The following is a 27,297-nucleotide window of genomic DNA, read 5'->3' on the forward strand; positions in this document are numbered from 1 at the left end:
GCGATCGCTATTTTTATTTAGTTTTTATTGAATCCCGCGCCATGAAAATGAGTGACTTCCGGCTTCGGTCTTGCATTGAGGAGGAGGGCGCTGTGACGTGTACGGTAGAAGACGTCCTCTTCACGCTACAGTGTAGGGCTGGGCGATATGGCCTTAAACATGTATCACGATAAATTGAGCAGATTTATCTCGATAACGATAAATGACGATAAATTTGCCCAAGCGTACTGTTATATAATTTGAAAATCTGAATCAATGCATGAAATACAGATTAACTGTTTCTTGTTGATTTATTTACCAGCATTCAATTTCATATACTGTATTTAACAATTGTACATGCAGTCTAAACATTAAGTTTATAAAAATGTAATGTAAGCAATAAGAATTCAAGTATGAACATTTATAACAGCGTGTATGACTTGAACAATGTACATTATCAAAATCAATATGCCTGTGCAAACATGTCATTGTAACACAAATGACTTGCAGGTTGAACAGTACACTTCAAAAAGACAACTTGTTAATGGCTGCTGTGACATAATTATTAAATACAAGTGTTTACATTATGGTTTCAGGGTCCCCCCCCAGTGCATTTTTTAATAAATGCACGCACAAATGAAACCCCAAACAAACAGAGAGAGACACACACACATTAAAGCTATATTGATCTTCTTCAAATGAAACGCTTAAGATTTTATGATAGCAATAATGACACAGAAATAAGCACATACAGAAAAATAGCTGGGGCCATTTCTCGGTCATTATAAGTTTCGCCGTTGGATTGTACTTTAAGCTGAATGCTTTACCATCACAAAAGCTATCAGAGGAATCACACACAGACAGATACAAAATAATGCCACATAGTAATTGCTAGATGCAGTCCGTGCCCAATCCACTCATTAAGTTCAGCCGTTTCGACAAGTTAGAGCCGCTATCCGACTACATCACGTTCATTTGTAGCGTTAGCCGCTAGCTAGCGTTAGCCTGGTTACCAGTAGAAAGCACTGAAAGCACCATCTCCGGAAATTGTGAGAACAGCAGGGAGGACAGCGGGTGAAAGCCCGTCTGGATGCCACCAAGAGTCTACTAAATGTCGGTTAAAAGTTTGGTGAACCTCCCTTAAGCCACACTCCATCACGTTTTGCTTGTAGCGTTAGCTGCTAGCGTTAGCTTACTGGGCTTTTGTTTGATTGGCTCCTTGATGATCACGTGACTCCCTACGTAAGCCCATTGACGGTTTCTTAAAGGGGAATGAACATAGACGGACAACACAGAATCAAAGCGGGATGAAAATACTATATTTTCTTGTTTTATTAATTTACCGAATTTACCGACATGGTCAAAATTACGTCGGTCATCGTTAAGAATTTCGGTGACGGTAAATTTTCGGTTTACCGCCCTGCTCTACTACAGTGTACTGTTGTGTATTAGGACGAAGGATTCAGCTGATTTTGCGGATTAATACGTTTATTTTTCGCATCACGCCAGCCAAACGGCTGCAGAAAAATCATTCTGTATGAGGGAGAGGCGTATGCGCCTTTTTGGAGTTTCAAAAGGTTCCCATTCACCGTGGATATTTACTGTGGGACCATTGGACTTATGAGGAAGTGAGTAAACATCTTGTTTTGTATTATGTCAAAAACGAATACAGCGATTACAAAGTAAACACTACAAACTTCCTTTAAATGAAGGACTACTTACGTTTGATCATTGATAGGCATGTAAATGGTGTTACACTTATATAGCGCTTTTCCACCTTTCAAGGCGCTCTACACTATCTCACCATCCACCTACTGGTGACGCAGCACCAGGAGCAACGTGGGGTTCAGTGTCTTGCTCAAGGACACTTAGACGTGTTCATCGGCAGAGAATCGAACCCACAACCTCTGGGTTGGGGGACAATTACTCTACCACTGAGCCACGTCACCCCATGTAAAAAGCTCTCCTAATGGTCATTAGCAGCACCACGTTAGCTGCACAACAAATCCAGCCACCCTCCTCCGGGGAACGAACTGTAAATTGCTCTCCGCCGGGCGGTTTGCCGATCCACTAAGACCATTGACAACCGGGTCGTCATGTCAAATAATCCAGGATAGTTATGTGTGATTTTCCACTTCGAAGACTTTGAAACATCACTCGGTTTGGGTTAGCATGTCGGCTAGCTGTCACAGCTTCTGGTTTGTTTACATTCTCCGAAACCGGGGAAAGGAAATGACATATGTCCGATTTAGGTGTCATAAAATATCGTTCGGGAGGTGCGACAGTAAAGGTGAAGTCGACATTTTTGACCATTATGGAGTAATTTTGCCATGTCGTCCTGAATAAATGCATTTTTATTATTTCATATTCCATTCAGCACAATACTGTTATTTGTCATGAACATGCCATTTATTTAGCAATTGGGGAAAATACTTGGATAAAAAGAATATCCTGTAAAAATATTGAAGTAAAGAGACAGAAACAATGACATTTTGCCGCTCTCTTCGTCGTGTTTTCCTCGTTGTGAATAGTTCCCCCTCGACGGGCTGACTGGTCCTTCTCAAGCCATTTATATAGCTATTGGGGAAAATACTTGGATAAAAAGAATATCCTGTAAAAATATTGAAGTAAAGAGACAGAAACAATGAGATTTTGCCGCTCTCTTCGTCGCGTTTTCCTCGTTGTGAATAGTTCCCCCTCGACGGGCTGACTGGTCCTTCTCAAGCCATTTATATAGCTATTGGGGAAAAATACTTGGATAAAAAGAATATCCTGTAAAAATATTGGAGTAGAGAGACTGAAACAATGACATTTTGCGGCTCTCTTCGTCGCATTTTCCTCGTTCTGAATAATTCCCCCTCAATGGGCTGAATAGTAAAACCGATGAGCCCAGTCTACCGCTGACGTCATCCACCTGTTGGGGACACTAAAGCCCTATAATGGTAGGCGTGGCTAACCGGCAGATTAAAAGACTAATTTCTCGTCATCTGTGCTATTCTAAATTGTTGTATATAGTCGAATCGTCTCAAAATATGATTCTAATTCACATAATAATGCCATTTGAGACTTTTTTTCTCGTGTCATATGCTCTTTAAGTGCAGGGGAAAAATACAACTCACCCGCTGAATCAGTGGGAGGGCTGAGTTTGTTTCGTTGAGACGAGATGGGAGAGTGAGAGAGGCTAGCATCAAGCTAGCGATGTTGGAAATTGTAGCACAGTTTTCAGCGCGCTCCAAGCGATGTCGGGATATTCCGAAATGACTTTAATCCAGAACTTCGGTAGAGTTGTTGTCTCAAATGTACGTTTAAGTCGCCGTGATTTGCAATCTCTACATGATGATATTCCTGTTCCACAGACATGCTCGAAACACTCTATTTATTCACATACGGGTCATGAATTCACTCCTTCGCAGTTCGTGGGTCTTTAGTGATTGGGAAGTAGCATAAATTTTGTTGTCTTTGAGGTTGTAGGCACATCTTCTGGCTCGTCAGGTTCCCGTTTCCCTGTAAAATTGCAAAATTAGCCCTCTTAGCACTGACGAACTTTACTCATTGTCTGCGTAGTCCAACTCTTTTTCTCACGTTCGGCAACTCATGGGTACTAAATTGCGACAAATGGCTATTTGTAAACCACATAGCATGACAGGTTTGAACCATTTTAGCGATTTTTTGATAAAACCCGAACGCAACTCTCTCGTCGATAAACAACGATGGCACCTGCCTCGACTTTTTGTTTCCTTGTTATGACGTCTCCACCCCATTCGGCTGTTTCCGGAACACTTTCGGAAATGTTCATCATTTTCGATCTATTTTCGATAATTGCTCATTAATGTGATTGATTTTTTTTTTTTAACTTTATAAATATTTGTTATCTTGGCACATAACGGTTCTATTGATGTCTCACACCCCCTTTGCGTTTTCATACCCTTTAAGTTTATCCTCAAATAGAAAAAAAAATATCCAAGTACAACAAAAGAGCAAAAAAAATTTTTTGAGTTTACATGTCAAATTAGTTGAATTGATATGTAAATTTAGTAGATCGAATCGAATTAACCTAACTTACATGGCAAAAGTCCGCTAGCTTAAACACTATAAAATGCAAACTTTCTTTACAATTCGTTCTAGCACATATTTCCACAAAAAAATGCTAAATATTCCTCTAAACTACATCGCAAATGCATAAACTAAAACAAAAACTTATAGCCCTATGTTGGCCTTAACAGGGAGCAGCTGGATTCAGCAACATTAGACAAGTTAGGTCATATTCATTGTTGCCACCAGACAGCAGTGTGTCCTGCCAAATCAATGAAACTAAATGCAACACTTTCAAAAAAAAAAAAAAAAAAAAAAAAAACATTACAACGCCACTCTTATCATTGAAGCAGCAAAATTGAACTCAAAACCTTTTCTTGTCAAATTACTCAATTTAATCGATTAATCATTGCAGCACTGGACTTACATAGCACTTTTTTGGACACTCAAGGACGCTTTACATTGCATTATTCTTTCACTCCACACTCGACAGTGGTAAGCCACTACTGCAGCCCCTGCTGCCCTGGGGCAGTCCGACAGAAGCGAGGCAGCCAGTCTGCGCCATCGGCCCGTCCGACCACTCATTCTCACACTCTTGAGAACTTACAGGGGTTGGACAAAATAACAGAAACACCTTCAAAAAAATCAACAAAAACTAATTTAATATGGTGTAGGTCCGATTTTGCGGCAATTACAGCCTCAATTCTCCAAGGTATTGATTCATACAACTTGTGAATTGTTGACAAAGAAATTTAAAGCCATTCTTCAGTTAGAATACCCTCTAACTCTTTTAGAGACGATGGCAGTGAAAATCGATGTCTTAATTGAATCTCTAATACTGACCCTAAATGCTCAATAATGTTGAGGTCTGGGGATTGTGCCGGTCTTACGAGACGCTCAACTTCATTAGAATGTTCCTCATGCCATTCTTTGACAATTAGGTTCAATGATTATGATGCCAAAATGTTAGGTGTTTCCATTATTTTGTCCAATCACTATATTTCTTCATTCACTTCATTTTAATGAATCAGCCACATAATAGCTAATCACTGCCAAAGAATCACCAACTTCCTATCGTGGTAGGGCACGTCCTGCCGCCTAGCAATATCAGAAGTCTGCCATCTGCCGAGTTGCCATAAACAATAGTCAAGACTCAAAGAAATTTGGACATCTTGGGCTCCTCCTTTCTTCTTTGCCTTTCAGTGTCCTTGACTAGAAAACCAGCGAAGGACCAGAGGAATGCAGCAGCAACAGCGAGCGAGCACAACCAGAAAAAAATAGGACAGAGCAGGTTGAAGGTGGGGGAGTCTCAATGCATTGCAGGACGGCGAGTTGACAGGCCATGAACACAGATAAAGTCAGTGTTCAGAGCCACCACAGCATGCAAGGCGATGGAATGATTAGTTAACACACCCTCAGACACTACACAGGGTTGACGCTAATGTTGAAGGTAGCAGATAAGTAAATGCCCCAACTTCAGCTTGTAGAGGAAGCTATGTTTTGTGTTTTCTATGAGAATGTGCGTTGTGCACAGTATAAAGTATATTGTGTATTGGTTTTTACAAGTATTTTGAAATATTCTGAAAACTTAAATGATAATTAAGTTGCCCGAGACAAGCAAAATCACTTTAGCTTCAAGCACTCGTCAGTTCATCAGATTTAAGTGGACAAAGGCCTTGCACTTACCAACGTCAAGAATTATTTCAGGCTTCCGTTTCCTCCTGAAAAAATTGCGCTTTCGCCATGACATCCACTTACTTAAATTCATGTCAGAAAGTGAAAAAAAAAAACAACGCAGAAGATGACGACAAGGTGGTAGCAGGAGACGGAAGAACAGTAATAAGTAAAAGAGGAAGTAGGAGGTGCGAGAACTTTATTTTTTTTTTCTGCACCAAAGGCGCTGAGTTGGGGTGCTGGGACATCACACGTGTGCGTGGAGCCACATACCCCGCAAACACTTCATGAGTGGGTGAGAAAAGTTAGCAGACGAGGGCTGTTACGGTCACATTAGGATCTGTAATGAATATATAGCTGAAACGAACTATTCCTGACGTCAACAATGCATCAATCGAACAAATTTTATATTGCCAAAAACTAAAATGTTTCTGAAGTTGACTGAACTGCTATTACAAAACCAGCAACTTGAACAGTGAAAGTAAAATGGAAGGGAAAGGAAGTTCATTTTTCCTGTGCCTGATATAGTCTTTTCCGTTCTTAAACATGTAGGAAGTACTATAGACAAGAAAAATCATCGAAAGCAGTGAGCAGGCTATGCGATGCCTGCTAAGGAAGACTAAAAGCAGGGTAGAAAAGTGGATGAAAAAGCCCAGAGACAAAAAAGGGAATTTCCACTGGACTGAATTAGTCATGCTGACATGGAGAGGGTTCCCAAATCTGTCATTCAGTCCACGAATCCCAAGGCACTTTGCTCACTGGCTGCCATTGACAATGATAGGCGTCTAATACATTTAGCTGTGATAAACGTCATGACAAAAACACTTATCTTGCTTTCAAAACTTCCACTTTTAAACGCTTAAGTTTGAAACAATGTTATGAACAATTCCTAAAAGGGACCGAAAGGACTATAAGTAAACAGCCAGGAGGAGGAGTAAATACAAGCAGTCTCAAACTTGCCCCTAAGCCAAAAAAGGAAAGGATCTCAGGGTTTTTAACCACATTTATTCACGAAGAAAATCTTGAAAGGGTTAACCTGATCCCTCCTGGCTTGTGTAGTTTTTGTTTTACTTAATCCTGTCATGCGACGGTTAAGAAGTGGCCAATGTGCCTTTATTGCTCTAAAATTCTCGGATTATAGAAGTGGAATGACACATTTGCACGGGCTGACCAAAGACAACAATCCAAGAAATTTCCATGTTGCATCCATTCAATTGAGAGAAACGTCCTTGATTTTAGGATGGGCTTTAAGTATTCATCAGTGATTAGGTGGCAAATGTTACTACAGACGGTTCCAATATGTCACCAAGTTATTCAAGGACAAGCCATCCAAACTGTTACAGCAGAGAGCACACCGCACGCCCACTCTCACACACCAGCTGGAGTGCATCCAATTACACGTTCCACCCAGCCATCACAAAACTTGATGCCACACCCTCCATTTGGCGACAATCACGTTGTTCTTCTTGGTTTTGTTTCACGTCACACCCTAAAGTGCAAGCAGATGGTCAAAAACATAAGGACGTTCCTAAGAGGTTATCATGAACCGTCAGGAGAAATTTACTTAAAAAAAAATAAAACATACGTGTGAGGATATTTGACCTCTCACATTTTTCCTCCCTTAGGAATGACCAGAATGGATCATTCACACAGGGTTTGGTTTACAATGCTGTGCCATGTGGCAAAATGCAGCCGAAGCCTGAATAGTTCCATGCTTGTCAAGTACTTTACAAGAGGACAGTCTGTTTTGTTCTTCTCAAACGAATCCATAGATCTTTTGATAAAAAGTAATATAATACTTCTTAACCTTCAAGGGATTTGAGAACCTGCGAAACAATTGACGACAGTGTGGTATTTATTCCCTGAATGTTTGAGAAAGACCGTAATGATAAAACCAGAGTGTAAAATTAATTCCCATTGCACCGAATGGACACTATATGATGTTGAGTAATCTGAGTTGGCTTTGTTGGATGTACTGTAATTCTAGTAAACGTTGCACCGAATGGACACTATATGGTGTTGAGTAATCTGAGTTGGCTTTGTTGGATGTACTGTAATGCTAGTAAACGTTAGCTTTGTTGCTAGTCAGTGTTGTGCATGAACGCGTTCAATGAACAGATTTACAATTTGGGCGAACTTGAATTGAACGGATCATTTTGCTGTCTCAACAATGTCTGAACATTACTGTGAACACGCTCCTTCTAGTGGTTGTGAGCGGTGTTCATAACCTCGTTAGAGCCTTTCAGACAAAACAGATAAAGCCATAGGCTAAAAACACACGATAAAAAACAGATTTATAGCGGAAAACGATCAAACCTGGCAACTCAAGCTGCCTATCACGGCTGTGTTGTTCTAGCATATACGGCAGCATGGACACAATAAACGACAGCTCTCGTAACCTGGTGTCCTGTCAGATTTTGCCTGCTTTTATGGCGGCGAATAAGCATTCTTTTACATTCAGTTGGACTCTCAATATTATCCAAAAGGGCTAAATAAACAAGTTACATCATAAACATACATGTGCAACATGAATAGGGCGTAAATCAGTGTTGTTTTCGTCAACGATGACGAAAACGAAAATATTTCGTCGACAAACAATTTTTTTTCATGATGATGACGAGACGATAACAAGCTAAAAACGTGTATTGGGAGACTAAAACATAACAACACGAATGCCAGTTTTCGTTTGACGAGACAAGAACAAGACGAACATGCACCATAGTTTCAGTCACATGTTCACAATGTGTGACATTTTATCTGCAGCTACCCTGCATCATAGCAGTGTCTGGTTGTGTCACTCATGTGATGTGCTGCGCCCCCCCCCCCCCATTTCACACACAAAGGTTCTCTCAAGTCTCCCCATTGCTTGTTTTAAGACACACACACAGAAATTTGTCTTGTTATCTTTGCAAGAGAGAATATGCAATGTTGCTTTAGCCCTTAAAGGTCTGTGTTGAGTGATCATCAGACGAGATCGGGCATTCTCAGGGTAGTATGGCCGTGAGCTAATGGGTTTTGCACTTTACCAACTTAGCTGTATGGATGCGCCAAACAAAGTTTCGTTGTGCTTTTAGTAACAATGACAATAAATATTCTGAATCTGAATCACACAATGGATGTAATTAATAGCGTTAGCATAACATTCACGTTAGCATTAGGCTATTGCTAGCGGCGAGCGTCCCCTTAAACTCTCGGACAATTTTCTTTCTTTTTTTTTTTTTTTTTTTTTTTTTTTTTTTTTTTTTTTTTTTTACATAGTTTGTGGTATCAAGGTGGGTATGATTAATTTAAAATAATACACTGTTTTCCTGCTGAGTGTGAATTGTCACATGATAGATTTGTAGATGCTACAATATGTGCTTGTCTGTCAATGTTCGTTCGAAATAGTCGGAACATGGAAACTTTTTTTTTTTTTAATTGATTTATTTTTGGAATGAAACTTTCAAATTTTACAGACAAAAATATCGAGTAAACGTCAACTTAAACTAGACGAAATTAATCTGAGATTTCGTCAACAAAAACTAGACGAAGCCAAACACATTGTGAAATAGAGCTGGGCGGTAAACCGAAAATTTACCGTCACCGAAATTCTTCACGATGACCGACGTAATTTTGACCATGTCGGTAAATTCGGTAAATTAATAAAACAAGAAAATAGTCTTTTCATCCCGCTTTGACTCTGTGTTGTTCGTCTATGCTCATTCCCCTTTAAGAAAGCAGTGAATGTACTTACGTAGGGAGTCACGTGATCATCAGGAAGCCAATCAAACAGAAGCCCGGTAAGCTAACGCTAGCAGCTAATGCTACAAGCAAAACGTGATGGAGTGTGGCTTAAGGGAGGTTCGCCGACATTTAATAGACTCTTGGTGGCATCCAGACGGGCTTTCACCAGCTGTCCTCCCTTGTTCTCACAATTTCCGGAGATGGGGCTTTCAGTGCTTTCTACCGGTAGCCAGGCCACAGGCTAACGCTAGCCGCTAACGCTAGCGGCCGCTAGCGGCTAACGCTACAAATGAACGTGATGGAGTCGGATAGCGGCTCTAACCTTGTCGAAACGGCTGAATTTAATGAGTGGATTGGGCATGGACTGCATCTAGCAATTACTATGTCGCGTTATTTTGTATCTGACTGTGTGTGATTTCTCTGATAGCTTTTGTGATGGTAAAGCATTCAGCATAAAGCATAAATGGCCCCAGCTATTTTTCTGTATGTGTTTAATTCTGTGTCATTATTGCTATCATAAAATCTTAAGTGTTTCATTTGCAGAAGATCAATATAGCTTTAATGTGTGTCTGTCTGTCTGTCTGTTTGGGGGTTCATGTATGTGTGCATTTATTAAAAAATGCACTGGGGGGGGGGAGACCCTGAAACCATAAAGTAAACACTTGTATTGAATAATTATGTCACAGCAGCCATTAACAATAAATTGTCTTTTTGAAGTGTACTGTTCGAGCTGCAAGTCATTTGTGTTACAATGACATGTTTGCACAGGCATATCGATTTTGACAATGTACATTGTTCAAGCCATACACTCTGTTATAAATGCTCATACTTGAATTCTTATTGTTTACAATTCATTTGTATAAACCTAATGTCTAGACTGCATGTACATTTGTTAAATATATCAAATTGAATGCTGGTAACTAAATCAACAAGAAACTGTTAATCTGTATTTCATGCATTGATTCAGATTTTCAAATTATATAACAGTCCGCTTGGACGACTTTATCGTCATTTATCGTTATCGAGATAAATCTGCTCCATTTATCGTGATACATGTTTAAGGCCATATCGCCCACCCCTATTGTGAAATGACCAAAATATGATCGAAACTAAAAATTATTATCGTCCAAAAGACTAAGACTAATTTGAAAATTAAAAGGGCTGCCAAAAACAACCCTGGCGTAAATAAATGCTTAACGGCAGGGAGAAATCGTTAACAGTGAGAAAGCAGTGTGCAGCAGTGTGTGAACTTTCCTTCATGTGCGTCCATGACCAAACGTAAGTACATAATTCCTTTCTTTATAGAAAGTTTTTTGTGTTTAATTAGAATCACTGCATTTGCGGCCATTTGCAAAAAATATGCGCATGGCAGAACCACAAAGTTGCAACTTCTGATGGGGTGCAAAATCTGGCAGACCACTGCCCCAGTACCAACCTTTAAGCGAATTTTACAAACAGGTCAGCACCAACGTGGATTTGAAATTGCACATTAAAATGAATCTGACAGTTTCAGTGTTAAAGTGGCTCAAATAATTGCTGTCTGTGGTTCTATATTGACACCGTCAACAATAGCTTGCAGCAATTACTGGGGAGAAGAAAGTACAGAACTACAAAAGGTCATTTTTTTTAAACCAAAACTTTAGTATAAAACATTTCTTAAAGTCCTGTATGAACTATGAACTGAACAGTTCAATTAAAATTTGTGAACTGCAATTGGAACTATTTCATATAGAAAAAGAACTTTCCCAACACTGTAGCTAGTAATGCAATGCTAGTAATGAAATGAATGTTTGAATAAGTCTGGTTGGATAACGGGTGTGTCTTGAATTTCCCTTGCAAGGAACAGATTCACTGTACTTTCAAATTCCATAGTGAGTTGGATGACAAGCAACCCCCACGTGGAGGTAGTGGAACATGCCAAAATGCTCACTTAACATTTAGCTCTCAACGCCTGGTGCATTGTGGGATAGAATAACAAGTTGACATGGTGGAAATCTAGAGTCCACCCCTCCCACGACACTCAATAGGCATTTGTTTGCATAAGTATGTATAGCCGGAATGTAGCCTGCTGACCTCCACTATACACACACGGCATGTTAAAAACTGTCCATGAAAATTAAAGAATGGGCTGATCTAAAGAGCAGAATGACCAAAGACGACATTCTGTCAATCAGTCATGGTGGCGCGACTCTCCAACCGTGAGAGGACATAAAGTGCAGCTTCATGGTAGCTGGCTGAAACGAGTGAGTTCATGTTTTTTCAAAGGGGCTCGTCTCAGCTGCAAAAACATCCGTCCCACCTGTCCGGCAAACACGCGTTTCTCACTGGCAACCTTAAAGTTTGTGTGCGAAACAGTTTGAAAAGCTTTTACACATCACACCAAGCCCACACGAATTGTTGTTTAAAGCCGCTTCCTATGACTGAACCGAACTTCATGTAATCCCCCCCTTCTCACACGCATAAACACACCATGAGACCTGCAGGATGGTAAAACCTCGCTCCATGTGTTTTTGGGTCAGTAACTAAGCTACATGCCAAATTTCCCCCCACGATTCCATTAAAAAAAACATTACTTTGGGAGGGGGGTGTTGCTAGGAAACCTGAATCTTCGCAAGAGGGGTGCCATTGTGGTCTGGACACAAACGTAAATTACAAACTGCGACGGTACAGCGGAATTCTTGGCGGGGAATCAGCAAGGCGGTGCGACAGGATAGGAAAGGAAAACTAGCATAAAGCTAGTGGGTGGAAAGTTGCAAAAATACATAGAAATAAGTTGTCAGTCATGTACCCTGTTTGAACATATTTAATTTCATATTCATTCACAATTACGCACTACAAATATACAGTCCCTGACAAAAGTCTTGTCGCTTATCCATTTTGTAGAAACAATTGCTAATAACCTGACTTTTAATTATTCAATTGGTTTCAGAAATGGCTCATATGAAAGCTAAGACCCTCCCAAATGATGGTGAATGTACAAAAATATATTTGTTTCACTGAAAAAAGATTTATAATTTAATGAAGACATAAAGGTCAAATTTTGGCAAGACAAAAGTTTTGTCGCCTAAAGAAAGTAGTGTGAAAATTGAACAAAGAATGTACTTCAAATACAAAAACATGTTAAATAACATAAGCGAATTAAGTAGTGGTGCCGTGAGATCCAAATCTAATATTTTGTATGTCTTCCATGGGCTTCGGCAAGGATTCATACAATTTATTGATGAAATCATCAGAAGCATCTTGGGAAGCAGTCTTGCATGCCTCCCAGAGTTCATCAACATTCTTGGGTTTCGTCTTCCAAGCTTCCTCTTTCATCCTACCCCAGACATGCTCAATGATGTTCATGGCTGGTGACTGGGCTGGCCAGTCCTGGACGGTCTTGATCTTCTTTGCCTTGAGGAACTTTGAGGTAGAGATTGAAGTATGCGATGGAGCACCATCCTGCTGCAGAATTTGTCCCTTTTTATGCTTAGGAATGTAAGAGGCAGCTAAGATTTGTTGATAATTCAGACTATTTATGTTGCCTTCCACCCTGTAGATCTCTCGCACACCCCCATACTGGATGTAACCCGAGACCATGATTTTGCCACCACCAAACTTCACTGTTTTCTGAGTGAATCTCAGATCCATGCGGGCTCCAGTACGTCTCCTGCAATATTTGCGATGACTGTGGTGTAATTCAATGGAAGATTAATCTGAAAAATCCACCTTTTGCCACTTTTCCAGCGTCCATCATTTTGACAGGCTGTGGGTCTTTGCAAATGCCACACGGTTTTTTTATTGTCTGCACCCTGAGAGAGCTGCAGGATGTAAGGTAACATAAACAGTCTGAAATATTAACAAATGTTAGCTGCCTCTTACGTTCCTAACCATAAAAAGGGACAAATTCTACAGCAGGATAGTGCTCCATCGCATACTTCTATCTCTACCTCAAAGTTCCTCAAGGCAAAGAAGATCAAGATCCTCCAGGACTGGCCAGCCCAGTCACCAGACATGAACATCATTGAGCATGTCTGGGGTAGGATGAAAGCGGAAGCATGGAAGACGAAACCCAAGGATGTTGATGAACTCTGGGAGGCATGCAAGACTGCTTTCTTTGATGTTCCTTATGACTTCATCAATAAATTGTATGAATCCTTGCTGAAGCCCATGGAAGTCATACAAAATATTAAATTTGGATCTCACAGCACCACTAATTCGCTTATGTTTTGTAACATATTTTTGTATTTGAAGTACATTTTTTCTTCAATTTTCACACTACTTTCTGTAGGCGACAGAACTTTTGTCTTGCCAAAATGTGACCTTGATGTCTTCATTAAATGATAAATAGTTTTTCAGTGAAACAAATATATTTTTGTACATTCAACATCATTTGGGAGGGTCTTAGCTTTCATATCAGCCATTTCTGAAACCAATTGAATAATTAAAAGTCAGGTTATTAGCAATTGTCAAGACTTTTGTCAGGGACTATACTGTAGTCCGTTCAAATAACTAATTAACAATTGCAATTGTTTAAATCTTTTTAGTCACACACTTAATTATAGGGGTGTGACTAAATATCGAAATGTTGATATACCATGTACCATATATAGTTTTGTATCCCAAAAGTATAGTGATATGCTCCTGCCAGAAATCGATATACAGTGGTACTAGAAATGTGCCGATTACCTCTTTAAAGGTATACTGTGGCATGAAAACGACAAGGTTTTAAAACCACAAAATAATTCCATCATAATGTCCCTAGGTTATTAGCTATTTTTTATGTTCCAAAAATGCATGGAGAAATCCCTCGCTTGCAGCTGTAAGGCTCAACCCTCTCCAACCGGTTGTTGCTCAGTCTCACAGAGTCAGCTGTGCTACACGATGGATGGAGGAGGCGAAACTCCTGAACTTTTTTCCCCCATCGTAGAAAAGGAAATCGCTGCTATGGGAATACTTTGGCTACAGAAATGTTACAGATGGCCGCAGCTTAGAGGAGGGCCAACCGACATGTAAAACATGTTTGCTGAGGGTGGCTGCCGAGGAGGCAATACCTCCAAAATGATTTCGCATTTATGCAAAATTAAAGGTTAGTAAACATTGTCATGAAAGTTTCCCACCAGCTACGAGAGTTAACTCCAGAGTGCTTAGTGTGTCTAGCGTTGGTAAAACGTGGTGTTCTTTCTCTCTGGCGACTGTGTTTTTTCTGTGGCAACTGTCTGTGTTAGAAAGAGAGTGTGTGTAGAATGTAAAAATAATACGAGTCATACACCCGTGCCTTTATGGAAAATAATTCAATTGTTTTTGTTCTGATGGTAATAATATTGAGCTTTGGCTGTGGGTTTGGGCTCACCTAAAGGAGTGCATTTATTTAGAATACATATACAGTGCCCTCCATAATTATTGGCACCCCTGAAAAAGATGTGTTTTTTAGCTTCTAATATATATATTTTTTTCAAATAATATGGGACCTTAATGGAAAAAAAGAAAAATCCAACCTTCAATACAAGTGCATTACTTCAGTGGGGAAAAATCCCACATAAAGAAAAAAATATTTGACATCAAATAATGTGTGTCACAATTATTAGCACCCAAGGTGTTAATACTTTGTACAACCCCCTTTTGCCAACAAAAGAAGGTCTGGGGACTGAGATGGCCATGGGAGGAGCTTGATTTTGTGTCTGGTGAACCATTTCTGTGTAGATTTGGCCATATGTTTAGGGTCATTGTCTTGCTGAAAGACCCAGTGACGACCCATTTCAGCTTTCGGGCAGAGGGCAACAGATTTTGATATAAAATGTCCTGGTATTTCAAAACATTCATGATGCCATGCACCCTAACAAGGTTCCCAGGGACTTTGGAAGCGAAACAGCCCCACAGCATCACTGACCCACCCCCATACTTGACAGTGGGTATGTGGTGCTTTTCAGCATGCGCATCTTTCATGGCACGCCAGACCCACTTAGAGTGTTTGTTGCCAAAAAACTCGATCTCATCTGACCAAAGCAGACGGTCCCAGTTGAAGCCTGGGACCATGTGTATTTTTGTGTGGTGTTCCGTGATGTGTTATGTTCCGTTCAATAAACTCTGGGAGCTGCTAGTAGTAGCACATACTGTATTTAAGCCTCTCGTATTCTGAAATTTCTTTCGTAACAAGAGGCAATATTTTCCCAATGATGCATATCGTAACCTTAAAATTCCATTTGGAGAAATGTATCGTAAAGTACCCAGAGGTTCCCACCCCCCTTAGAGAGTGACAGAATAACAGGAAAAGATCGATGCAAATTCTTTTTCACTTCGCTTCACCAAAAGCAAGTTTTCAGATTTTACAACTTCTTTTGAAATTTGTGTAACATGACAGTTTTATTGCGGGTTTTTATGATTCAATAAATAGAGTGGTCTATTTTTACACTAGTATAACAGTTTAAAAGTGTTACTGAAAACATTGTTTGTACAGGTTACAAGGATTGCATCATGGCAACATTTTGACCAGGAAACATTCACATTAGTTTGGCACATTCCAAATAGGCATTCACATGAGAGCGATAATTTGGTATGGCAGCCTATCATTCATAGTTGATTATCTTTTGGCTATTTTTTTTCTTCCTCCTAACCATCAAGTGTCCCCGGTTGTTGCTCAAAACCTGAACAAGACCATGAAAATTTTATGTATTTCCAGCCAGCATGTAGACATGAGATTTGTAGTTTTTTAATAAGATGTTCAAGATTAGCACAAGGCTCAACCAATTGTACAGTGGTACCTCTACTTATGAACGTCACTAAATAAGGAATTGTCACGTTACGACACGCCACAACGGGTAGATATTGCCTCTTACAAAAGAAATTTCAGGGTACAAGAGGCAAAAATACAGTATGGGCTGCTACTCGCCCTTCCAGAGTTTATTAAATGTAACATACTTGTAGCTGTTCTGCCATTGGCTAGTGCCTAACATCTTCCTGTCTTCCAATTGGCTAAGAGGGACTTCTATTGAATGAGCATGCATCCCAGCATCCTCTTCATTCACCCTCCGGGCAATGAGGTGATCTGACAGCCTTTTGTGAGTGTATTAACTTTTATTCTTTATTCTTTGTTTTTTTACATTATGCACAACTCTCATTTTATGTTCACTGTGCAATGATCAAATCTAATTGTAACATGTAATAATTGCTTGTTTTGATGTATTTTTCTGTTTTATAAATGATTTATGTCTGAATTTTGGGGGGATTGGAACAGATTAGGGCATTTACATGGAAGCCGTATCTACTTACGAAATTTTCAGTTTACGAGGCTACTTCCAAAACTAATTAATTTCGTGAATAAAGGTACCACTGTATTAATAAAACAAAAAATGAAGAACCTACCTGCTCGCGACTTGATGATGTCGCTGAACTCGTTGGCTCCTCCCTCTGCAAAGTCGCCGAGTGACGCCATGATTGCATATGAACCGGAGCAGACGAGGCTTTGATTGTCCGAGGAAACTCTGCACCTACAAGCGTGACAACAAATAATGAATAAAATATACCAATGAATGCAGAAGTATAGGGTAAGACACAAAGGATGTCCAGTGATATGACTTCCCATTCAGTCGTCATCACTGCAAAGGAGAAAAAAAGATGCCATCAGCCTGCCTGACTGACATCGTCCGAGTGCTTACTGTATGAAGTGTAACAATTGGTTTTGCAATAACCTCCACAAGGTTCCCATTGTTTGGAAGCTATGTCAGGTTGAGTATTGTTTGATTACATCATCATCCCAAACTAAACATGGGCTGTGTGTGAGACTGTTTCAAAAGCTCCTAATAACAATAAATAGCTGGTTTACCATGAAAGGAGATTTTCTGTCAGTTACACTTCTCAGTGGGTGATGCAAGGACCCAAAATAGCAGCAAAGCCAGGCTCATCTGTGATAAAGTGAATACATGTGTGGAGAAACCCAAACAAGTGAGCGTCAATGGATTGGTGAGGAGGATGAAAGTGGTCCTACTAAAGCCGCAGTGTTCAAACTACAGCTTGAGGGCCATTTGTAGTCACACCGGTCCATTTTTTTATGAGAGGACAACATACGCTGAAAACGTCTGCCACAATCTTTAACACTGTTTAACCAAGCACTGGTGGTAATATTTTTTCAAACTGTCCACTGCTACTAATCCTACTACAATTCAAAGGAATTTGTCTGGATGACGGTGTGGCTTTAGGTTTTCTAAGTAACTGACCATGAAATAAAAATGAGTAAAAAATGTACCTTAAAAAAAGGGCATAACCCACCTGACCAACTGGTTATAAGACGTTCTCTGGCTTGCAAGTTACCCGTGTCAAATTCCCGCCCAGGTCCATAGCACATATATTCATAAATGAATGCTTCCTTTAATGTACCAAGAAACTTGAGTGCAGCCGTGCCTTAAGAAGAGTTTAATTCGCTCAATGACCATTAGAGGTGTACAAAATTTCCGATTCTTAGATTATTCGCGATTCGGCAGTGGAAGATTCTAGAACGATTCACAAACATACGAATTTCGATTATTGAAATATGCCAAGTAAAGCGGAACTAAAACACAGTCAGTGCGGTCGTCAGGACGTAATGAGGAACGGACTGAGAATAAACATCATGCTCAACTTATGCCGCTAGAAAAAAAAAACAATACCTGACTGTGGCCAACAGCCGCAACAAACTACGCCCATATAATGCTACAGTAGATATCACATACATATATGCAAAATGACAGACTTGGCGGCATTAGCAGATGTACAGAAAACTAGATGCGAAATGACAGACTCACCGACATTAGTAAACAGCCGCCATCTTAAAGCAGTAGACTTCTCTAGAAGGCTGTTTTAGCGTATCTTCTGAGCGGACCTAATTGCCTTTTTATCTAAAATACTCCTAAATCGGCAAAATCTTGACTTGAATCTATCTTTAAATGATGAAACGGTTTTAAAAGTTTCACATGTCGAAAGTATACGGATGGGAAATTATGGAATAATGGGAGCAATTTTAACAACTTTAACAGTTGATTCACAACATTAAAATAATTAAATGTAGTTTAAAGCTGCTGATACAGAATTGGGCCTTCAGTATTTTATTTACTGTTTTGAACTGTTAACTTAATACTGAAATAGTAGTTTATTTAAGCCTTAGAGGATTTTTGTACAATTTTTGTAACAAATATACCAAACATTAAAAGCAGCTAATAGCTGATGCCGATGCTCATTCATCGACCGTAATTTTGTTGTCATGTCTGTGTGTCAATGACTATTAAAACTCTGTCTGTCTGTCTAGCTGGGGGGGGGGGGGGGGGGCATCAATACTCAATTTATAATCGAATCGTAGCCTCTGAATCATTATCGAATCGTTAGGTGCCCCAAGATTCCCACCTCTAGTGACCATGCTCTAGTCCAGTCCTTCTCAAATAATGGGGCGATGCTAGGGAGGGACTTATTGACCTTGGGGAAAATACTTTTTTGACGTACTACAGTATAGTGTAATTGCACATCCACTCAGTGTGTGGCAATGGCACTCTCATTTTCTGAGTGTGTGCAGTATTTTTGAACCAAACATACAAACACAACCATGCATTTAAATATTAACATCAAATACAATATGATAGATTGCGCATTATTGCACAAACAACAGCAACAACAAAATCTAACCAATTTTCATTTGTAAGAGGACTTTCTATGTCAACTTAACTCACTAAAGAAAATAGATGAAGGGCCTTCCCATCTACAATCAATTTAAATGCTTTACAAGAGAAATAATTCCTCCAGTGAGGTAGACATGGTTTTGTTTAAAAAATAAAAAATAAAAAAATTACATTTATGGACAAAAAAATTGACTCATAAGCAATATCACATTCAGAACAAATTTGGTTTCACTTTTAATACAGTGGGAGAAAAGGAAAGACAGTGCTTCTACAGTGTCCAAAAACGTTGGCAGCGGACAGTGTGAAGCCAAATAAATTAAGACGTCACTTAAAGACATTACACCCCAATAACATTGATAAGCCGCTTGAATTTTTTTTTTTTTTTTTTTTTTTGCGAAAACATCCCAAATATTGCCAACAATCGTCCCGCTTTGTCAGTGTTATATCAGTAGACCAGCAAGCACTGTTAGCATCATATAAGGTGGCATACCATGTTGCTCAGTGCAAAATAACCCCACACCATAGCGAAGGAGCCGATACTGCCTACAGAAAAAAAAAATAAAACTGTCCCTCTGTCCTAGACATTTCATACTATTTACAGTGGTGGCAGAGAGTTGGGGTGCGGGACACGTTTATGTCTCGCGGTGGGGGTGGGGAGGGGGGGATGTGGGGGCTCACAGAAAATCACTGAGAAGCACTGATCTTGTCTTAACTCAAAAACCTTGAATCCCAAAATATCTTTCACCATTCAAATGAATGAAAATACCTCTGATGTGCTCCAGACTCCTCCACAAAAACAACACACAAGTTGGAAATATGTTTTTAAAAAGGACAGCTATCCTCCTACGATATTTTACTTTCTTAAAAAAAGTTTTTCTGCTTCAATTTAATGGATATGTGTTGCTCCTAGTGTGTGTGCCATGGTGGCAGACATAGGTTTAAATCTGGACAACGTATCAACTCTTAATTCTTTTATCAAGGTTAAACAATCCAAATGTGTGATTACATTTGTTTAATATTTAGTTTGAGCATATATTTTAGCTTGGAGTGGCAATGAACAGATTAAAGACTGCTTGTTTTTTAGTGAGTTGGGTTGACTGTCACCAAATAAAATGCACCAGTGACACATCCCTTATGTCAGAAAACTCGTAAGTCGGGTGACTTTTCTTTTAGTGGACCTATTATGTAAAGAACGCATATTTTTATTTAACACTACTATTGGTTTTATCATGTTTATTTTATTAAACTGATTAGTTACGAAAGTTTCCGTTTTCTACACACCCATGTCGAAAAGGGTAATGAAATGGAAACTCATTTTAAAATTGCATATATTCATCAAGAGGGTGTTACCTGTAAACACCTTCGCTTCAAGACATTTTGGAAGTGTACTGGCCCTTTAAATTGATTGACGATTCCAGTTCCTCTTCCATCAGGTTTGGTGAACATTGACATCACGAGGGAAGCAACGCAATGAAAATGTTCGAAAAGTTTGACTTTTTCTGATCATGTTTTATGCATTTTGTTTTTTTGCGGTGTATACTTAGGCTTACCAAACCGAAAGGAGACAACTCACCTCTGCTGTCACCGGAAGGGATTAAGGAGACGTGCACCGCTTCGAAACAAGACCAAATCGTCCAATTTGGGGCAAAGTGTGATAAACCGAGTCATGAAAAGCGCAAAAGTAGATTCCACTTGAGAGGATCCAAAGACATGTTCGATATGCAGGACACTCGCTCCTTAGAAAAGTGATGTGAAAACTCCCAAAGTAATTCCACTGCGATTATCCAAAAAATGCAAGGAAAATCAAAAGTTGCACAAGTTCCTTGTTAACTTAAAAATCCAAAAGTCGAAGTGTTGTTCACACGCAAGGAGGTGCCCTGTTTGAAAATGTGAAATATTCTTAGGGAATAGGGGAATGTGTGGCGAGACAGCCGCGAATCACAACTTTGTTCCTGGTGTGTGTTTTTTTACCCTCCTGGCGACACTTGTCAAAGTACCACTAAGGAGTGAAAAAAAAAGAAAAGCTGACAGTTGTTTTTCAAAACAAAAGCACCAAGGAGAATAACGTTTTCAGTTATATTTACGTAAATACCTCTTTTTATTGTTTTATTCGTTTAATATAGACACTAAAAAAAGGCAAATGCATAGGTTTTAGTCAAATATTGTCAAAATCGTCAAGCATCACATTGTATTATTTTATTTTGAAACGAGTGGTAGGAAGCTTACTGTTCATCAGTACTTCACTGACAGTAACTCAGCAGCTTTCCCTACTTGGCTGCAAAAGTTTCCCGACGCCACGATGGAAACATGGCGCGGTGAGCGTCACGTGACCTAACAACACTCAACCCGCGATTCCATTAAATTTTAATTAAAAGGGGGGAGAATAAAAAGCAATTTTTCAAAAATAAATTCCCTCTTCTTCTTTTCCTAACAAAGTAATTTATTGTAATTTTTTTGAGTGCTGATCTATTTGGGAAATTAAAACGATGTGACTCAATTTTATGTAAATCAAACAATAGCAATTGTTAATTGTATTTTTTTTTTTTTTTTAATTGCACTCCACTTAGTCTGCAAGCACCACCTGAATTACAATGACACTGAATTATAGATCCAGGGAAAGACTCGCTGCTATGTAGATAAAGCAGCTCTTGACCGGCAACTCATCTGTAAGGCCTCCACCTTCTCGGTTGCCAAGGCGCCTTTGTGGATTCTTCCTTAACGCAGCTCAGTTACCCAAACCAAACGGTGTCAAATAACCTGTCTATGGAAAGCTGTTTGAGTGTTTATTTGATAGCCATGATATATAGCTTAAGGTCAGTGTTTTTGTGTGCTCTTTGTCCTGACTAGTAACACAATTAAGAGATGAATGACTATTTCGTCTAGGGTTGCCATTTCTACAGCTACAAAAAGAAGACTGTGGCATTTAGTGAGGTAAGAAAAATCATGAACACACTGGAGTGTGTTGCATTCAGTTGTAATTCTAAAAAGAAGGGAAAATATTTGTGCTACAACTAGGCATGTGCCTGTATGAGATTCTGACGGAATGATAACCTTAAGCCGAAATATCACGGTTTCCCAGTATTGCAATTACAGCTCTAAAATTTGTTAATTTCAAAAACTTTTTTCCATTGAATAGGATTTTTATTTTTTCAAAACATATTAGCAAATTGGAACATAAAGTATAATGTTAAGTCAAAATAAATTTGAAAAAAAAAAAAACTATACTGAATACAATTGAAATAAATGCAGTCATTTAGGTGAGCCTAAACCCACAGCCACAGCTCAACATAATTACCATCAGAACAACAATAATTGAATTATTTTCCATAAAAAGCATGTGTGTATGACTCGTATCATGTTTACATTATACACACACTCTATTTCTCAACACAGACAGTTGCCACAGAAAAAAAACATCACGTTTTGCCACCGCTAAACATGCTGCAGTTACCGCTCGTACCTGTTGGGAAACTTTCGTGACAGTGTTCACTGACCTTTAATTTTGTATAAATGCGAAATTATATTGGAGGTATTGCCTCCAGCCACCCTCCGAAATTATGTTTTACATGTTGGTTGGCCCTCCTCCTCTAAGCTGCGGCCATCTGTAACTTTTCTGTAGCTGAAGTATTCCCATACCAGCGATTTTGTTTTCTTCAATGGGGGAAAAACTTCAGGAGTTTCACCTCCTCCAGGCATCGTGTACAACAGCTGACTCACTGACACTGACTAACAACCGGTGGGGGAGGGTTGAGCCTTGCAGCTTCAAGCGAGGGATTTCTCTATGCATTTTTGGGACATAAAAAATAGCTGATACTGTCGGGCCGGTAGGACTGAAAATTTTTGCGGTTTTGAAACCGTGATGTTTTCACACCACGGTAATCGGCACATGTCTAGCTACAACAAAGCCGTACACGTTTGATGATTTTACAAACAGTCGGAACTTATAGAACAAAAGCAAAAATTGTAACTGGTTCTATGAATTCTGTAATACAGCCAGCCGGTCTTGAAAATAAGGGATTCGTCTTCTTTCCCAAGTGCTGAGTAGGCTACGATTGCGATAAGACACCCCCGACCCCTGTGTGACCCCACAGGAAGATAGAACTCCTGGGGTCAAAGGGTATTCGGTTTCTTGAAACATCACACGAGAGCCTCAGGATTGCGTGATGGCCTGGTAGAAAGCTTTTTGTCCCCTGTTGTGACATCGACAAATAGATAAATATACAAATAAATGAAAAAATAGGCAATGTAGGACTTTATATTTGTATTTTTTGACTCGTATCAGTGCCACCCCTTTGAGAAAGCAACCCTAGGCAACTGCCTATCACCTATATCAAAACAGAAGAGTCATAAAGGGACATAATATAATTTTAAAAACCAAATTAGCTCTTTTTTTAGAGGTCATTTTCGTGTTTGTCCCATGTATAATGTCAGTGTGATGATTATTAATGGGCAATTACCAAGTAACCCTTACATTTCCTTGGCTTTCTAATCTAATCACAAATAAGAACGTAGTAACACACATTTATAGTAGTTCGGACTGTCATAATTTTTACACAATTTCCATGTTTTAAGAAAACACTGAATGAAAAATGTTTTTATTTTAACAGATAGTTTCTGACACCTAGTGGTGACTATTGAACACAGCATTATAAATCCAACCGTCTATCATTCATACCGAATCATTTAACTATAATTTGAATACAACTGTCATATAAAAACCATGATCAATAACTCTTTAGCTGCCATTGACGGCGAGAGACATCCAATCCACCTGAACCGGGAGGGTTGACAGCGATCATTCGACGTCAATAGAAATTGAGGCCACTGGAGTTCTAGGAGTTCATTTAATGCACCACCCGGTCATCAAACTCACATGTCACATGTCATGTTCATGTCGCAGGAGTTGGTCCCACCGGTCACCGTCATCTGATGCCATTGATACGCAGTTCTCACTCTCGCCTCCATACGGCTGACTCGATAGGAAGTGCCTGCACCACTGGAAGTAGGAGACGGGCGTTCCGTCGTTAAAGACATACACACCTTCGTCCGCCAGGTCATTGACACCGAGCCACACAGGCCAGTTGCCCGGCTGGACGAAAGACTTGACGTAACTGGAAACTGCCTCCTGTTCGCGATGGTTTTGCAGCATAGTCATGCGGCCTCCGCGTTCTTGGCACTTCCTGGATGCGCCTGCGTAGTCTTGATAGTTGTGGTACACTGGGTAGCATTTGTAGCCCACTCACAGGCCCTTCTGGCAACCTGTATGACCAAAAAAAAAAATTGGCAGATGTAACCAAATGACTGAAAACCTGCGAAACAAGCTTACCTTCCAGTCTCCCTGTCTCTTTCTGGTTGTCTTTACTGTACTGACAGACTTCCCGGATTTTGTCCTCAAGTTCCGTCATTTTAGCTGAGATGTTTTAGATAAACCGAGAAACTCGGCTAAACCAAGAAGTGACACAGGTTAGCATTAGCATGACTCGCTACCATCCATCCTGGTCAGGCGCTCCATTAGCTGGTCCACCATAACTTCCAGAGTGTAGTGGCCCACATTGAGCTTGTGGACGGCCTGGTTTATCCCAGTTAGTCTGGTCACTGAAAAAGAAGACACAAATTTCGTCAATTAGCATTAGCATTTGTTGTCAATGGCTAGGGTGACCAAACGTCCTCTTTTGCCCGGACAAGTTCTACTTTCACGTAGTATCCTCGTCGTCCGGGCAGGTTTTATAAATTCATAAAAATGTCTGGTTTTTATGATTTTTCACGGGACCAATTTGAAGAGAATCCCTCCGGCCGCTGGGTGGCAACAGTTGACATGGCTCCTACCAGAAGGGAGGGAAGGAGTAGTTCTTCTTGTTTTTGTTGGCAGTTTATCCCTATCAAGAGGCATTACCGCCATCTACTGGGTTGACGATTTGGCCACAACGCCTGCCCAGTTGTTAAGTTTTTTACGATAAATACGTATATAATGGCAACTGTTGACTTCTGTCGGAGCTTTGACTGTAAAATCCCGTTTGGTGTCGCATTGTTGCGCTGCCGATGATTGTAAACTTATATAGCAAAGTTTGATTTTTGCCTCAGCTAACTATCAGTAAGCTAAACCACGCTAGGCATTATGGGAAACGTAGTTTTGAACTGCTACGTTTGGAAACATGCTGGTTGAATAGTTTGTCAGTTTTTTTCAGTTATTGTTTGTGTGCAATCTCGAACATTGAATGAGAATATCAATTGAATGGGAATAACAATTTGTCAAGGACAATTGTTGTTATAGTAATTTATAAAATGTTTAGTTGGCACATAGTCTACTGTGTGTATGTTTTTTGACTGGACTACATTTCCATGGGTCTGCATGTCATATAAATATATATATATATATATATATATATAAATATATATATATATTATATATAGGTCATTATTTTTATTTTTTTTTTCAAAATGCATTTTTCCATCCAGAGTGAGGGGGCAGACTTTAAATATATTAAAGTGATATAGGCATCTTTGAGTGAACTTCGAGTAAAATTCAAGTATCTTGAGGCCGGGCTGAGTGTCCTCTTTTTTGGAAATCAAAATATGGTCACCCTATCAATGGCAGTCATTGAGTTAATTAGAGGAAACACACACAAACTTAGTTGTGGGAGGCTTGATAGTCCAAAGCCAAATTGGTGGGCTCGATTTCTGAATTTGGAAGAACATCTGTAACATCTCCTTGAGACTTTTTCCACAGTGGCGGGAGAAACCTGATGCAAATACTTTTCTCAAAAGTCAACTTTTTTGGCATATTTGGGCCGTGCTGAGAGTCCTGACATGTTTTTGGAACGTTTCCCGCCGCTCCTTGGCCCAAAAGTGTTTTTTGACAGTTTTTGAAATTTTGAAAAATTGCGTAAGCACCCCCCCTTACAAAAAAGTCAACTTTTTTGGGATATTTGGGCCGTGCCGAGAGTCCTGCCATGTTTTTGGAACGTTTCCCGCCGCTCCTTGGCCCAAAAGTGTTTTTTGACCATTTTTGAAATTTGCAAAAATTGCGTAAGCACCCCCCCTTACAAAAAAGTCAAAAATTGACTTTTCTCAAAAGTCAACTTTTTTGGGATATTTGGGCTCTTCCGAGAGTCCTGACATGTTTTTGGAACGTTTCCCGCCACTCCTTGGCCCAAAAGTGTTTTTTGACCGTTTTTGTAATTTTCAAAAATTGCGTAAGCACCCCCCCTTACAAAAAAGTCAAAAATTGACTTTTCTCAAAAGACAACTTTTTTGGGATATTTGGGCTCTGCCGAGAGTCCTGATATGATTTTGGAACGTTTCCCAGCGCTCCTTGGCCCAAAAGTGTTTTTTGACCGTTTTTGAAATTTTGAAAAATTGCGTAAGCACCCCCCCTTACAAAAAAGTCAAAAATTGACTTTTCTCAAAAGTCAACTTTTTTGGGATATTTGGGCTCTGCCGAGAGTCCTGACATGTTTTTGGAACGTTTCCCGCCGCTCCTTGGCCCAAAAGTGTTTTTTGACCGTTTTTGAAAATTTGAAAAATTGCGTAAGCACCCCCCCTTACAAAAAAGTCAAAAATTGACTTTTCTCAAAAGTCAACTTTTTGGGGATATTTGGGCTCTGCCGAGAGTCCTGAAATGTTTTTGGAACGTTTTCTTCCACTCCTTGGCCCAAAAGTGTTTTTTGACCGTTTTTGAAAATTTGAAAAATTGCGTAAGCACCCCCCCTTACAAAAAAGTCAAAAATTGACTTTTCTCAAAAGTCAACTTTTTTGGGATATTTGGGCTCTGCCGAGAGTCCTGACATGTTTTTGGAACGTTTCCCGCCGCTCCTTGGCCCAAAAGTGTTTTTTGACCGTTTTTGAAAATTTGAAAAATTGCGTAAGCACCCCCCCTTACAAAAAAGTCAAAAATTGACTTTTCTCAAAAGTCAACTTTTTGGGGATATTTGGGCTCTGCCGAGAGTCCTGAAATGTTTTTGGAACGTTTTCTTCCACTCCTTGGCCCAAAAGTGTTTTTTGACCGTTTTTGAAAATTTGAAAAATTGCGTAAGCACCCCCCCTTACAAAAAAGTCAAAAATGGACTTTTCTCAAAAGTCAACTTTTTTGGGATATTTGGGCTCTGCCGAGAGTCCTGACATGTTTTTGGAACGTTTCCCGCCGCTCCTTGGCCCAAAAGTGTTTTTTGACCGTTTTTGAAATTTTGAAAAATTGCGTAAGCACGCCCCCTTACAAAAAAGTCAAAAATTGACTTTTCTCAAAAGTCAACTTTTTGGGGATATTTGGGCT

The 27,297-nt window shown here is 39.7% G+C and overlaps 1 protein-coding gene and 1 pseudogene across 6 annotated transcripts in view; both read right to left on the bottom strand.

The window, feature by feature from the left end:
- utrn (utrophin) overlaps positions 1-20,989 on the bottom strand; it is a 327,279-nt gene extending 306,290 nt beyond the window's left edge. For 4 of the 6 annotated variants that reach the window (XM_057822869.1, XM_057822867.1, XM_057822868.1 and 1 more), the window contains exon 1: positions 5,698-8,267. In XM_057822869.1, the coding sequence (XP_057678852.1) occupies positions 5,698-5,779 (82 nt within the window). In that variant the 5' untranslated portion in view covers positions 5,780-8,267. Of the gene's footprint in view, positions 1-5,697; positions 8,280-16,749; positions 16,875-20,601 lie in introns of those variants that run through there. The other 2 variants (XM_057822866.1, XM_057822871.1) reach the window with 2 other exon arrangements.
- Positions 20,990-23,738: 2,749 nt separating this feature from the next.
- Positions 23,739-27,297, bottom strand: part of LOC130907982 (C-type lectin domain family 11 member A-like) — a 71,759-nt pseudogene continuing 68,200 nt past the window's right edge.

Source organism: Corythoichthys intestinalis, chromosome 19 (genome assembly GCF_030265065.1).
Source record: "Corythoichthys intestinalis isolate RoL2023-P3 chromosome 19, ASM3026506v1, whole genome shotgun sequence".
Lineage (NCBI taxonomy): Eukaryota > Metazoa > Chordata > Actinopteri > Syngnathiformes > Syngnathidae > Corythoichthys > Corythoichthys intestinalis.